The sequence below is a fragment of the Oncorhynchus kisutch genome, linkage group LG19 (assembly GCF_002021735.2).
Source record: "Oncorhynchus kisutch isolate 150728-3 linkage group LG19, Okis_V2, whole genome shotgun sequence".
Classification (NCBI taxonomy): domain Eukaryota; kingdom Metazoa; phylum Chordata; class Actinopteri; order Salmoniformes; family Salmonidae; genus Oncorhynchus; species Oncorhynchus kisutch.
The window spans coordinates 29,133,746-29,149,138 of NC_034192.2; the positions used below are offsets into that span (position 1 = coordinate 29,133,746).

Consider the following 15,393-nt stretch of genomic DNA (forward strand, 5'->3'; position numbering starts at 1 on the left):
TTCCGCAATGAGAAACGGTCATTGCATGCACGGTCTTGAAGTCTTCAGCATGCACTAAACATTAGGCTACTCTCAATTGTCAAATGACAGTATACTGCATGCTAATGTGTACCACAGAAGTGACTAAATGTGCTCTAAATGTAATTTTCCCATCAGAATTGAGACTAGGCCAAATAGGGGAGGCAGAGGCAAAATTCTAACTGACCAACAAGAGTGGGATGTGGTCAATTTGGTTCATGCCAGAAATGATATTCACTTTACAGAAATTTGGCAGCACATCTTGGACAATGACGACATGTTCAACAATGTGGAAGCCATAAGTTAGCCGACTATTACACGCATGCTGGAAAGGCACCAGGTGTCTCTAAAACAGCTATACCATGTGCCTTTTGAAAGAAATGCAGACAGAATGAAGCAGCTGAGAACTGAGTATGTTCAGATGCCTGTTGTGAAAAATTCTACATCATTGTAATTCTCTTTCCAAAATGTATTTTTAAAGGGTGATGGAGCTGAATGCTGACGAAAACCATCACAAATTCCTCTTTTTGGATGAGGCAGGCTTCAACCTGGCCAAGACAAGGAGGAGAGGTCGGAATTTCATTGGCCATCCAAGTACCTGGACGACTTGGGGCCAACATCACCATGTGTGCAGCTATATCAGAAGATGGTGTGGTGGGACACAGACCTCGTATTGGATCATATAATGCAGCTCTCCTTGTAACCTTCCTTGATGAGCTAAATCAGGTCTGTAGAGCTGATGGCGTGACCTATGCCATTGTGTGGGATAATGTCAGATTCAAACATGCTCAAATAGTGCAAGCATGGTTTCAGGCCCATCCACAATTTACCACCCTGTACTTATCCCCATACTCTCCTTTCCTAAAACTCGACTGAGGAATTTTTCTGCCCATGGAGGTGGAAGGTATATGATAGACGCCCTCACAAACAAGCCACCCTTCTCCTGGCCATGGATGTCGCATGCAATGACATCACGGCAGACCAGTGTCAGGCCTGGATTCGCCCAAAGATTCTTCCCAAGATGTTTGGCTAATGAAAACATCCATTGTGATGTGGATGAGAACCTGTGGCCAAATCCACAAGACAGGGTTGATGGAAATATTGAAGTACAGGAATCAATCCTTTGTTTTGCTTTTTACAGTAAGTCAGGTAAGGAACACTGCAGTTGAGGTTTTACTGTAGTTAAAAAAGAAAGACATTTAGCTAATTATTTTTGCTTTGATTCAAAGAAACCTACGTTGTGATTTTATTGTATTTCATCAATCAATTTCATATTTTGTTCAATGATTCCACTGTGTCTGTAGTATTCTCTCTACTAGTAATTTTACAGTGACGTATTTACGTGTAGTACCATAATGAAACATGTGTCACATATTTTGTACGACAATATTTAATGATTGTACAAACAACTGCACAGTGACACTATCGGTATCTTGTGTGTGGGTTATCTAAATGAATGTTCCTATGGTATTTCTTGATAAGTTAGTTATTTGAACCAATGATTCTGCAAGTGCAAGGTTTCGTTAAAGACAAGCCTGTGTTACAAGTGACGACCGTTTTGTGTCTAGAGTTTTGAAAAATTACCACAAGGTTCTTAGATTAGTGCCAAAGTGATTGTAAAAAAACGGTATTTCTCCAAGGGCTTCAGTAGAATATAATAGAAAATGTATATCCATTTGCAGCACAACGTTTGCTGCAGAGCAAGGCCCCTAAAGCGGGTTAGGGGCTAAGTGGCTTGCTCAAACAGTGGGTAGCACCTTGGTACATTGAGTTGTCTGGATGGGGTGTCTTCTAGGCATCTAGGCTCCCCCCAGTAACACACCTTCAGATCTACACCTTCACTATACCCCAACCCTAACCCTACCCTAAACTTGCTTGCAGCATGTCCTTGAGTAACATCCACTGTTCAAATTTTGAAATGACATCTGTCGATGCAGCGTCTTTGCTCCTAAACATTGGAGTAAACAATTTTGTGGTGTCAACCGTGTTTCACGAGGAACCAAAACCACTGAAAAGGAAACAGGCCCGGAACGCGACCCTGCTGCAACCAACACAACTGATGATGTGTGCAGATTAAGTACACTGGGTCACCTGATTTATGTATGTGTGGGTGTGTGTGTGTGGTGTGGTGTGTGTGTGTGTGCTTGTGTGTGTGACAGTGCAGTAGGGGTTTAATTGTGAGACAACAGTGCAGTCATGTGTTGTGCGTTTCAATTGTTGAGCAGAGCCTGTTGAAGGTATAGACACGCTCATGGACTCATACATCTCCTGTTGCTGGCTAGTGCTCTACCTTTTCTTTGGTGAGATCATCATCTTAGTAGTCTGATAAACAGTCAAATCAAACCAACCGAAAAAAAGCAAATTTTTGGTAAGACTCCTTTGATATCATCTCTTTCTCCGTTGTAGGCGGTGGTTCTACAGTAACCATCCAAGGCTATGTCGGTGACGTTGTGACCCTAACATGTAAGTATGACGCCCGGCATTATGGTACACTCTCTGTCTGCTGGGGTCGTGGTCACATCCCCAACAGCGGCTGTGGCAATGAGGTCCTCAGGACGGAGGGAGTCAAAGTGACCCACAGGGCTTCGGTCCGGTACAATCTCCAGGGTGATCTGAGGGCAGGGGATGTCTCTCTGACCATCACCCAAGCACAGGTGAAGGATTCTGGGTTATATGGCTGCCGTGTGGATATACCTGGATGGTTCAATGACCAGAAACACCATCTGGCACTCGTCATCAAGCCCGGTGAGCGAACAATTGTGTGTTTAAGCCATTTAGTCATTTAGACAGTCATTTCATTAGATCAAATTAAGATTAGTTACAAGGTTTGCTGAAAACTTTCTGTAGAGCAGGGAAGGTTATCTATGCAATGTCAACAAGACTAACTTGACCATCATCTATACTTATCTAGTGGGGGTAAGCTGAGCTCCCCTTGTTTCTTGGAAACCATACACAAAATGTATCAAATATTTAGGCAGAGGTCATCATTTCATGGAGTATGTGATTGAAAAAAACACATGGATAAGGATAAGTCCAAAAAACAAATTTTCACCAAATTAATTAATTGTGTTAAAGGTTTCATGATATCTTTGTTATTATTTTATATATATATTTCCCTTGACGGAGTGATGCTGAATGTAAAAAAAAAAGCTAAAATCATTCCATTTTAACCTATTTCAGCTCCTGAAACAACACCTGAACCGCGGATCCCTAGAGAGAGCACAACAGTTGGCTACCCTAAAGGTACTATGTTTACAATCGCTATTAGTTTGTGTTAAATACAGTGGTGGAAAAGTACCCAATGTTCATACTTGAGTAAAAGTAAAGATACCTTAAAACTTCTTCAGGATTGATGGGTCTCCTGCGGGACGGTTGAGCTAACGTAGGCTAATGCGATTAGCATGAGGTTGTAAATAACAAGAACATTTCCCAGGACATAAACATATCTGATATTGTCAGAAAGCTTAAATTCTTGTTGATCTAACTGCACTGTCCAATTTTCAGTAGCTATTACAGTGAAAGAATACCATGATATTGTTTGAGGAGAGTGCACAATTTGGGCAGTGTTCATACAACAGTTTGAACAGAAATGCAATGGTTCATTAGATCAAATGAAGATTAGTTAAAAGGTTTACTGAAAACTTTCTGTAGAGCAGGGAAGGCTATCTATGCAATCTTGACCATTGTCTATACTTATCTATAGGGGACACTGGGGGTTAAGCTGAGCTATCCTTGTTTCTTGGAAAGCATACACAAAATGAATCATGTGACCAAATATTTAGGAAGTTGGCATCATTTCATGGAGTATGTGATTGAAGAAACCACATGGAAAAAGATAGGTCCAAAAAAACACATTTTCACCAAATGAATTTATTGTGTAAGAGGTTTCATGATATCTTTGTTATTATTTTATATATATATTTCCCTTGACGGGGTGATGCTGAATGTAAAAAAAAATGCTCAACTTACCCCCACTCTTCTCTACGTCAAATTCAATCAGTCCATTTGAACCTATTTCAGCTCCTGAAACAACACCTGAACCGTGGATCCCTAGAGAGAGCACAACAGTTGGCTACCCTAAAGGTACTATGTTTACAATCGCTATTAGTTTGTGTTAAATGCAGTGGTGGAAAAAGTACCCAATTTTCATACTTGAGTAAAAGTAAAGATACCTTAAAACTTCTTCAGGATTGATGGGTCTCCTGCGGGACGGTTGAGCTAACGTAGGCTAATGCGATTAGCATGAGGTTGTAAATAACAAGAACATTTCCCAGGACATAAACATATCTGATATTGGCAGAAAGCTTAAATTCTTGTTAATCTAACTCCACTGTCCAATTTACAGTAGCTATTACAGTGAAAGAATGCCATGCTATTGTTTGAGGAGAGTGCACAATTTGGGCAGTATTGATACAACAGTTTGAACAGAAATGCAATGGTTCATTGGATCAGACTAAAACTTTGCGCATACACTGCTGCTGGTGGCCAATATCTAAATTGCACCTGTGCTGGAATAATACATTATGGCTTTTCTCTTGCATTTCAAAGATGATGGTGCAAAAAAATAAAAAAAAGTTGTTTTCTTTTTATTATCTTTTACCAGATCTAATGTGTTATATTCTCCTACATTCCATTCACATTTCCACACACTTCAAAGTGTTTCCTTTCAAATGGTACCAAGAAAATGCATATCCTTGCTTCAGGGCCTGAGCTATAGGCAGTTAGATTTGGGAATGTCATTTTAGGCGAAAATTGAAAAAAACATTAAGGATAGCCAGCAGCATGCTCCAACACTCAGACTTAAGCAGCTCTTTCAAGTATTTTTTACTTAAGTACTTTACACCACTGGTTGAATGCACTGTTGATCGCTGTTAAAATCGTTACGCAAATATATATATATATTTTTTTTACATTGAATCTTTATTTAACTAGGCAAGTCAGTTAAGAACAAATTCTTATTTACAATGACGGCCTACACCGGCCAATTGTGCGCCACCCTATGGGACTCCCAATCAAGGCCGGTTGTGATACAGCCTGGATACCATGTTGATGCAATTGGATTATGTTGATACATTACCATAAGTCGAAGTAACTAGGAAACAATGTCCAATGTCCAACCAGTTTATGTGTGGCGGGATTATTTAACGACTGTATCAGAAACACTTCCAATAACTGCTGTCTCATCTACTTGTCAGAGCAAACCACAACAATGCAGACAACAATGGGTTTGTCAGGTAAAATCAAATCACCTACTCTATTATATTACATCCTGTATCACTTTACAAGGTACCATCTAGAAAGATCTAATAAAGGGAATTAATCCTGCTTAATGGCCCTTTTTAATAACTCGGATAACTGTGTTGTCTCCAGTACCTCCAGACCCTCCCAGAGTGGCAATCCGAGAAATATCAGCTAGGTCCATCTCTGTATGGTGGAGCGCTGGCATCGATGGAAACACCCCCATCACAGGTTTCCACCTGGAATGCAAGAGCCAATCAGGTAAAATAACAGAAATAACCAGACTTGCACTTCATAATAGCTTGAATGAATGGGTGCTACCAATAGTACAATTTGAATGTTTACTCACTCTTTGTAATTCTTTGCTGAAACAGACTCCTGGGTAGATGGAGTACGAGGCAGCAATATTCTGTCTTGGAAGAGAGAGACCGCTGTCAACGATCTGCGACCCTTTTATACCTACAACATCCGCATGTTCACCAAGAACGACATGGGCTTGAGTAAACCCAGCAACGAGCTCACCATCACCACTAAGGAAGCAGGTATATCCCCTGATCAAACAACCTGGGGCTAAATCTCAAATGAGATTGACCGCCTCTGTCACTATCTCTGTCATCTCTCTGTCACTTCGAGCTAAGTAAATGTCATCATTTGTAAAGTATCTGAAAAAGATGTCCTCCCTCTAGCCCCTGATGGTCCCCCACAGGATGTAAAGCTTGAAGCCCTTTCCTCCCACAGCATCAGAGTCACATGGAGGGTACCTTACTCTTTTTACCAATTTTTTTGTATTTGTATTTGTATTTTTTGTGATTCAATTGTCTTGTCCCTCTTCCCCGTGCAGGCCCCTGAGTTGTCCCTCCAGAACGGGCTGATCCGGGGCTACCAGCTCCGCTACGGTGAGTACAGTCCCCAAGAACGGCTTCCTGTCAGGGTGGTGCATCTGATGGACGGATCAGAGAGCTTCACCATGAACAGCCTGCAGGAGGCGACAAAGTACAGTGTGACGCTGCACACCATCAACAGAGCAGGCCTGGGGCCGTCTTCACAGGAGCTTGTCTGCTCCACTCTGACTAATGGTGAGGAGAGGTTTTCAATGGTTAGCTTTTGTGAAGTGAAGTGGAATTACGACTTGCCCCATAGTTATTAGAGTAAAGAAAATGCACACATGAATTGGTTATGTGCATGTATTCAACTACTATTATACATGTCTTCTTTGTCAGATGATCAGCAGCATATGACAACAACTCAAGCAACAACAGCACTTCAGACAGGTGATAACCTGACTCCAACAATTTATTGGGAGAGATTTTAACTATGAGAAAATGAAACTGCAGTTGAATATAGGCTCCTTTCCACTAGGTGCTATTGATCATGTTAACATGTAATGTCTTTCAAGAACATTCAACCTCAACCATTGCGACAACAACATCTTCAACTGAGACATGGCTGCTTGTCACTGACAGTCCCACTCAAGGTAGGCTATCGTGTTGCTTTTCACGGTGCATAATTATACAACCCAGAGCACAACTCTTCAATTCCTCAAAATAGTAAGCACATATTCACTTCCCCCTAACAACAGACTGACCAGCTTCTCATCTCTTTGTCTTGTTTCCTGTACCATATAGGACAGAGGGTAGACGACTTCTCAACTACTAGAGCACTAAGTAACTCTACGACTGACCCAGCATTGAGTAAAAAAGTGTGTTCACATTTCTGTATTCTGTACATGGATACTTAAAATGTGCATTGTTGACAATATTATTAGTACCAAACTAATAACTTGTGTTTTTATTACTGAGGAACAGAGCGGTCATCTTGTTGCCATCCTAGTGCCAGTGCTGGTGCTGGGGCTGCTTGTTGTCATGGCGATCATATGGCAATTTAGGCGTGAGTAAGCCTACAGAATTATAGATTATCATATGGATCCCTTTTCAGATATTTTTGATTCTCTCCTAATCTATCCCCCTCTCTTTTAGGTACCACATTGAAAAAAGGCAACTGGAAAATGTAAGCCTAAAGTAATAAATACCGATATCCCACTTTGTCATTTGATCTACATATAGTTCTACACGTCCCTCCCCGGTATTACATTTTCTCATCTCTCCCTCATTCAGATTATGGAAGAACAACGACTTTCTGTCCTTCGGGGACTCCGAGCCAGCACTGTAGAGACCTCTGGGATGTTAGAATTCCAATCAAGATCATGCAGTGGTCACTGTGGGGTTAACATAAAGAGTAAGATGATATATATGATTTCAACTATGCCATAGTGATAGGAAGTGTTACTAATTGACCGGGGCCTCCCACTGAACTGATATTGAAAGAGTACTTATCTTACAATGAGATCAACTGCAATGTACACGATGTGACGTTTGTGTGCACATGTTAATAAATGCTTGCTTATAGCTCGCCTGACTCTTTTTTTTATGGGCTCACGCACGGATACAGTCACTATAAACAATTTCATGGGTCCAGTCGCTGTCAACAATTTCATGGGTCTAGTTGCTGTCAACAATTTCATGGGTCCAGTCGCTATCAGCGATTTCATGGGTCCAGTTGCTATCAACAATTTCATGGGTCCAGTTGCTATCAACAATTTCATGGGTCCAGTTGCTATCAAAAATGTCACGGTTCCAGTTGCTATCAACAATTTAGGAAACACTACAGCACATTTACAGCAACACTTCAATACAACATCCAGTCTGTCCTAACTATAGCCACCAGGGGGGTAGAGACACATGGTTGTATAAGAGGGGACTTCGATTACATTCCAGTGTTCACTCAGCCCTCTATCTCTCAGAGCCTGCATGCATTTCTCCAGGGGCCGGCTCTGAGACTCTCTGAGGCGCTGTAGCCCGCTGGATTTCCACCCATCTGTCCTGTAAATCTCGCAATTGGTCTAATTAATGTGCTGAATGTGGAGATGTGTTACCTCTGTGGAGCCAGGCCCAGGCAGCAGCTGTTACTGAGGGAGTTCCCCACAACGGGAGAGCGGAGGGGGATACCCACCCAGGCCTCTCCCCACTCCCTTAGCCCCCCCCCCCATGCAGGGCCCACAGTGGAGTTAGGATAGAGGGATGGATGAAAAGATGAACTGATGGATGGACAGATGAATGTACTCAGTGACAGATAATAGGCTAAAGCTTCTCAAGCATCATCCAAATACTTTCTTTACTCAAGCCCTCCTTGTAGACCAGTTTCTGAATATGAAAATAATCAACAAGTTATAGGTTGCCACTCCAGGCCATGGGGGAAAATCCCTGTCTTCAAAATTCTTCACCTCTTCCTACCCCTGTATTCCAGCTAGAGCATGAACCATGGCATTCAAAGAAGCACATGTTGTACGGCTGGTGCCAGGAGTTTGTTTGTTACCCATAGCAGTATGCTATACCCCTCCACTCTCCATGCCACGCTGTGACTATGGCCTAAACACACTGGTGCCACATCCCTCCTCTCTGCCTGAGGACTTCCATCTATCTCTGCCTCGGTCTGTCTCTCTGTAGTGTTCTCTCTCTTTCTTTTTCTCTATTTCTCTCTCTCTCTCTCTCTTTCTCTCGCATTCTCTGTCCTGTCCTATAAAAACATACAACATTGATCCCTCAGTCCTGGGGCCCTACTTCCTTCCTTCCATCCCCCCATCCCAACCCCACTGATTACTCAGATGAAGGGTAGATAAACAAACCGAGGGATGGTGGGGGCAAGACGGGTCGAGGAATGGCGGGAAGGAGGAGTGGCGGGGTGTCTTTGATGCAGTTGAACGCACATTCAGATTGATTAGAGAGAGCTTTGATCGGTCATGGAGCCACCAGCTGATGGAGTCTTGGCCCCACTTATCCTTGCCTGGTCCCCATGGCCCTCCTAGGCCACTGCCTGGCACCCAACCAAACTAGAGATGAGGAAACAGAAGGATGAGATCAATACAAACGCCCTTTATTTCAACAACAACTCAAGCATGAGCTACTCTTTCTCCATCCGCAACACTGTCTCACACCCCATCCCCTTCAACCTCCCTCCCCTACCTAATAGAATCCAGTGGTAGTTGGTAGTTCAAGGCCTCAGCTTTTGCATGCAGGTGGGTGGAGTGGATAATGGGTGTAGTGGTGGGGATGGAGTTAGTATGGCAATAGTATGGCCACATCAAGGCTCTATGGTTCAGGAAGGGGAAGCTATGTACTGTACCACACACACCAAAGCCTGAGCTCCATCCATGGGGGGGGGGGGGCTGGTCTACAGGTCTGACTGTCCCAGCTCGGGTGAATGTCCCTGGGCCTGAGGAGAGCCAGATGTTGCCCCTTCTGGAGCTCCCTATAAAGTCCTGAGGAAGGAGCAGATGAGAGCAAGAAACGGAAGGAAAGTGAAAGATGAGGGGGGCGTGGGCAGAAGAAGAAAGAGGGGAGGTGGCTGTAGGGAGGGTGGGGGATAGGGGGTAACACTGGTGGTTTTGGGGGGAGAAGGGGCTGGCTTTTCCGTGATGAAAGAAACCTTAATAGATTCAACATAAGGTAGACCCCTAAACACAAAGGAGGGGCATACTAACTTTTCAAATTGTAGTAGCAGTACAACTTGTGCCAATGAACAGCAGAAATACATGGATACACTCAGGATAGGAATAAGACAGACTGGTGGGATAGAGCGGTGAATAATTCTATTTTTCAGAATAATGCACTCAATGGATTGGGAATGAACCTTTTAGATGCTGTTTGAGATGAGAAAAAAGGGAAATGATAGACTACATGGATAAAAACAAAATAATAATTGCTTTGCTTGCTCTTTGATGGATTGATCATTAGGGGCTTTACTTAGTTGTCTATATCGCAGAAGTGCAAAACATGTTTCTGTGTATAATTGTGTGTGTGTGTGTGTGTGTGTGTGTGTGTGTGTGTGTGTGTGTGTGTGTGTGTGTGTGTGTGTGTGTGTTGTTGTGATTAACCAATCTTAGCCAGATGGAACGCTTTGCACATGATTGAAGGTCAGACATAACAGTTACCATGGAGACATTGCCAAGTTAGACTAAATGGGGTGGTTCTCCTCTATCTTCTCCCCCTACGGACCGCCATCTCGAAGGGTGTGTGTGTGTGTGTGTGTGTGTGTGTGTGTGTGTGTGTGTGTGTGTGTGTGTGTGTGTGTGTGTGTGTGTGTGTGTGTGTGTAGTATATGTGTGAGTGTTGTGTATGTGTACAGTATATGTGTGTGTGTGTGTGTGTGTGTGTGTGTGTGTGTGTGTGTGTGTGTGTGTGTGTGTGTGTGTGTGTGTGTGTGTGTGTGTGTGTGTGTGTGTGTGTGTGTGTGTGTGTGTTTGCTCTGAAAAAAGCTCTATTCAATTAAACGTGGAATGCAGCATTCACACGGGAACATATGAACTCATCCACTTTTAACCGCAAAATGGTTTGGGTGTTCAGTGTGTCTGTTTATGCGTGCGGTCGTGACTGGGGGAGAAATGTACAGACTAATGTTTCACTATTGACAGAAGACACTCTGTCGTCTGTAGTTCTGTTACCAAACTAGTCTAGCACACAGTGGACTTGCATTCCAAGTTTGATTGAATAGTGCTTTTTTGAGAGCCAACTACACATACACACACACACACACACACACACACACACACACACACACACACACATGCACACACACACACACACACATACACACACACAAGCATTAATGAAAATTCAGCAAGTTACAGTTCAAAAGAAGGCCATGCTTTTGGGTAACTTCACACTTCAAAAGCCCCAAAACACTTCTGCTTTTCTACAGTGGGCTAAGTGAGAATCGTGTTGGGGGGGTAAAATCTCAAAATAGGCTCTGCTGTGTGTTGTGGATAAACCATCCGGGAAAGAGATACGGACATGAAGTGTGTGTGTGTGTGTGTGTGTGTGTGTGTGTGTGTGTGTGTGTGTGTGTGTGTGTGTGTGTGTGTGTGTGTGTGTGTGTGTGTGTGTGTGTGTGTGTGTGTGTGTGTGTGTGTGTGTGTGTGTGTGTGTGTGTGTGTGCATGCGTGCTTACACATGCAAGCGAGTGAGCGAACAAGCGTGCGTGTATGAACTCGTAGCTTTATAGTTTTACTTGGCTGATAGTCAGTGAAAATCTGAACCTTTTCAAGGCTCAAGTTTCCATAGAAACAGTTGCGAGTTTTTATTGATGTCGTTTGTCAAATAGTTTTTAAAAAATCATTTTGGCAATCACTGAAGACAGAAATAGAGATACCGACATGCTACTTACTTCCCTTTGTGCAGACATAATCCTGACATGCATTTTTATAAACCATATCTCAAACCATTCCTATCACATGCCTCGTCTAATTCAAATAGCATTACATCTGGTGTAAATCTGGTTAGATGTGTTTCCCCCACCATCACATCCACTGCTTAGTGTTTCTCCTCACCTGCCCTCCAGGCAGTGTTGGGAGCATTGAGAAAAGGGTTGTCTGGATGGAAGACCTGTATAGACTGACAGGGAGGATAAGGCTTTGAGATGAGAGGAAGTGGAGATTGGATAAGCGATCAGCTGAACTGCCTGGTATGGCTTTCTTGATAGAGAGATGGAGAGAGAAAGAGAGGGACAGAGAGAGAGGGGGGGGGGGTAGGGGGGTGGTAATCTCATTACAGGATTAGTCAGTGTTATTAACGAGGCCCATGCACCTCTCTCTCTTCCGTCTTTTATTGTTTTATTCCCATCATCCTCCATCATTTTCCTCTCTTCATTCTTCCCTCTTCCTCTATTTCTTTTGGTCCTTTGGTCCTCCCTGCTTATCTCCCTCTCTCTCTCTCTCTCTCTCTCGCTCCCTCTCTGTTCCACATCCTCACCCTCTTTCTCACTTCCCTTTTCTGTCTCTCTCTTCATCCATCCATCCATCCATCCCTCCCTTCCCCCTCTCCCCTCTCTCTTTCTCTTTCTCTCTCTCTCTCTCTCTCTCTCTCTCTCTCTCTCTCTCTCTCTCTCTCTCTCTCTCTCTCAGATGGTAATGCTGCTACACAGCTTCTTCTGTTCTCAATCTCCTCCTCATGCAGAAGGAAATTGGCCCACGGTGCTGCATTATGAGTTCTTTTTGTAATATTCTTGACACCTTTTTTGGGAGGGAAAAAATGATCCGCAAATGATCCTCTGTGCAGTGTGTGTGTGTGTGTTTGGTTTTACTATCCTTGTGGGGACCAGAAGTACTCACAAGGATAGTAAAACAAGAAAAAGTCATACAAGTGGGGATATTTCGCTGGTCCACACAAGGAAAAATGCTATTTTAGGCTTAGGAGTTAGGTTTAGAGTTAGGGTTAGAATTATGCTTTGGGTTATGCTTAGGCTTAGGGTTAGGTTTACGGTTAGGGGTTTGGGGTTAAGTTAGGGAAAATAGGATTTTTAATGGTAATCAATCTCATCATACTCATATTTATAATCGTATGCATTTTATCACACTTGATAGGCTACTCGTATTCGGTTTTACTTGTGATCGGAAAACGCAAAAGTGCGCTATACATGCCGGTAAAGCCTATACATCAAGTGTGCATTACTGCGCTATCCCTCAGATTGCGTCATTATGCTCCTTCACACACATTGTTCAAAAGTAAATGACCCCAACAGATGAAAATGCACATTAGGGCTATTTACTTACTTAGTCTTATTCAGTTATCAATGAAATAGGCAAATATATACACTAATGCAGCCTGTATTTATGCCAGACACAGATCTAGATGAAGGTCGACTAATGCAGCCTGTATTTATTCCAGACACTGATCTAGATGAAGGTCGACTAATGCAGCCTGTATTTATTCCAGACACTGATCTAGATGAAGGTCGACTAATGCAGCCTGTGTTTATTCCAGACACAGATCTAGATGAAGGTCGACTAATGCAGCCTGTATTTATTCCACACACAGATCTAGAGGAAGGTCGACTAATGCAGCCTGTATTTATTCCAGACACAGATCTAGATGAAGGTCGACTAATGCAGCCTGTATTTATTCCAGACACAGATCTAGATGAAGGTCGACTAATGCAGCCTGTATTTATTCCAGACACAGATCTAGATGAAGGTCGACTAATGCAGCCTGTATTTATTCCAGACACAGATCTAGATGAAGGTCGACTAATGCAGCCTGTATTTATGCCAGACACAGATCTAGATGAAGGTCGACTAATGCAGCCTGTATTTATTCCAGACACAGATCTAGATGAAGGTCGACTAATGCAGCCTGTATTTATTCCAGACACAGATCTAGATGAAGGTTGACTAATGCAGCCTGTATTTATTCCAGACACAGATCTAGATGAAGGTTGACTAATGCAGCCTGTATTTATTCGAGACACAGATCTAGATGAAGGTAGGCTAATTTGCTTGCCCCATATATTGTTTTGAGAGCAGCAAAACTTTTCTCTCCAGACACTTAATACCACCAAATGAGTATGATCAGAGTAAACTATCTACATTCGTAATTACATTTTTTAATGCGCTGTCCCTCAGTAAACATGCATGGGCCATAATAAATAATAGTGGCAAGAAGCATGGGCTTGGAAGCATGGGCTTGGAAGCATGGGCTTGGATCACGACGTAATGACAGAAATAAGCAATGGAATTATTATACTGAACAATATAAACACAACATGCAACAATTTCAACAAATTTACAGAGTTACAGTTCATATAAGGACATCAGACAATTGAAATTAATTCATTGGGCCCTAATCTATGGATTTCACATGACTGGGCGGGGGCGCACTAGGGAGCCAGGCCCAGCAAATTAGAATGAGTTTGTGACAAAACTGCACATTTGTGACAAAACTGCACATTTTAGTGTGGCCTTTTATTGTCCGAGCACAAGGTACACCTGTGTAATGATCAAGCCATTTAATAAGCTTCTTGATATGCCTGTAACGGTTTTCTTCCGCTGAAGGAGAGAAGGACCCAAATGCAGCGTGGTTAGTGTTCAACATCTTTAATATAGACGATAACCGAGAACACTACAAAATACAAAACAACAAATGTGAAAACCAAAACAGTCCTATCTGGTGCAATGACACAAAGACAGAAGACAATCACCCACAAAATACCCACAGAATATGGCTGCCTAAATATGGTTCCCAATCAGAGACAACAATAGACAGCTGCCTCTAATTGAGAACCAATCTAGGCAACCATAGACCTACAAACTACCTAGAAAGGAAACACCCCCATAGACATACAAAAACCCCTAGACCAGGCAAAACACATAAATCCCCCATGTCACACCCTGACCTAACCAAAATAATAAAGAAAACAAAGATAACTAAGGCCAGGGCATGACAATGCCGCTAACTGTCAGGTGGATGGATTATCTTGACAAAAGAGAAATGCTCACTAATAAGGATGTACATGTAAACAAATGTGTGCAAAAACTTTGAGAGAAATAAGATTTTTGCGAGTACGGAACATTTCTGGGATCTTTTATTTAATCTCAGGAAACATGGGACCAACACTTTACATGTTGCGTTCATATTTTGTTCAGTGTATATGGACAGACGAAGTAGGTCTACAAAACAACGCCAAGTAGACAGACAAAAACATCATTAGCAAAGTCGACAGGAAATAACTAGATTGAACAACAATGACTAGCTACGGATTCTGATTTATGCATCATTTTTGGAGAAGGGGAGACTTGTGCCCTGAGACGAGTGACTGAGTGAAACAGCCACTTGTGTGTCTGTCTGAGGAAATGACAGCAGACGGAGATGTGCTTGTTCTAATCCAATCATTGCAGTAGGCTAAACCGATACCCCACCCGTTTCTTTACAGACTGAAGAACTAGCCAATAGTTGTAGGGAGCACACAGCACTTCCCTGTTTGAGTGAGAGAAGAGTACTGGCAGCTGAAAATATATATTTTTTCCATCACCAGATAATGACAAAAAATACATGTGTCATAATCGTATTCGGAAAATTTGCAATATCGTTTATTATACTTGTTTTGTCCGAGTTTTGTCCGAGTATTACCCACAAGGATAATAAAGCAAATGTGTGCGCGCGTGTGTGCGTGTGTGTGCGTGTGTGTGTGTGTGTGTGTGTGTGTGTGTGTGTGTGTGTGTGTGTGTGTGTGTGTGTGTGTGTGTGTGTGTGTGTGTGTGTGTGTGTGTGTGTGTGTGTGTGTGTATGTGTGTGCGCCTGCATGACCCAT

The 15,393-nt window shown here is 42.6% G+C and overlaps 1 protein-coding gene across 3 annotated transcripts; it reads left to right on the forward strand.

Annotated features, from left to right (window-relative positions):
- The first annotated feature begins 2,130 nt into the window (after positions 1-2,130).
- Positions 2,131-7,664, forward strand: LOC109910241 (T-cell immunoglobulin and mucin domain-containing protein 4). 3 transcript variants are annotated; one of them, XM_020509373.2, is made up of 15 exons: positions 2,131-2,318; positions 2,425-2,763; positions 3,199-3,261; positions 4,039-4,101; positions 5,214-5,252; positions 5,389-5,517; positions 5,631-5,798; positions 5,943-6,013; positions 6,098-6,332; positions 6,477-6,527; positions 6,653-6,730; positions 6,882-6,955; positions 7,062-7,143; positions 7,233-7,263; positions 7,371-7,658. In XM_020509373.2, exons 1-15 carry the CDS (start codon positions 2,270-2,272, stop codon positions 7,423-7,425), a joined length of 1,527 nt encoding a protein of 508 aa, XP_020364962.1. In that variant the 5' UTR covers positions 2,131-2,269; the 3' UTR covers positions 7,426-7,658. The 3 variants fall into 3 exon arrangements, with proteins under 3 accessions (XP_020364962.1, XP_031653616.1, XP_031653615.1); XM_031797756.1 differs by lacking the exon at positions 4,039-4,101 and having other exon boundaries at positions 2,181-2,318; XM_031797755.1 differs by having other exon boundaries at positions 2,183-2,318; positions 5,943-6,332; positions 7,371-7,664.
- Positions 7,665-15,393: the final 7,729 nt, after the last annotated feature.

Coding starts and splice junctions, on each gene's coding strand:
- LOC109910241 (XM_031797755.1), top strand. CDS start 2,270: ATGGACTCATACATCTCCTGTTGCTGGCTAGTGCTCTACCTTTTCTTT. Junction 2,319..2,424: donor AGTGCTCTACCTTTTCTTTG/GTGAGATCATCA, acceptor TCTCCGTTGTAG/GCGGTGGTTCTACAGTAACC. Junction 4,102..5,213: donor AACAGTTGGCTACCCTAAAG/GTACTATGTTTA, acceptor TCTACTTGTCAG/AGCAAACCACAACAATGCAG.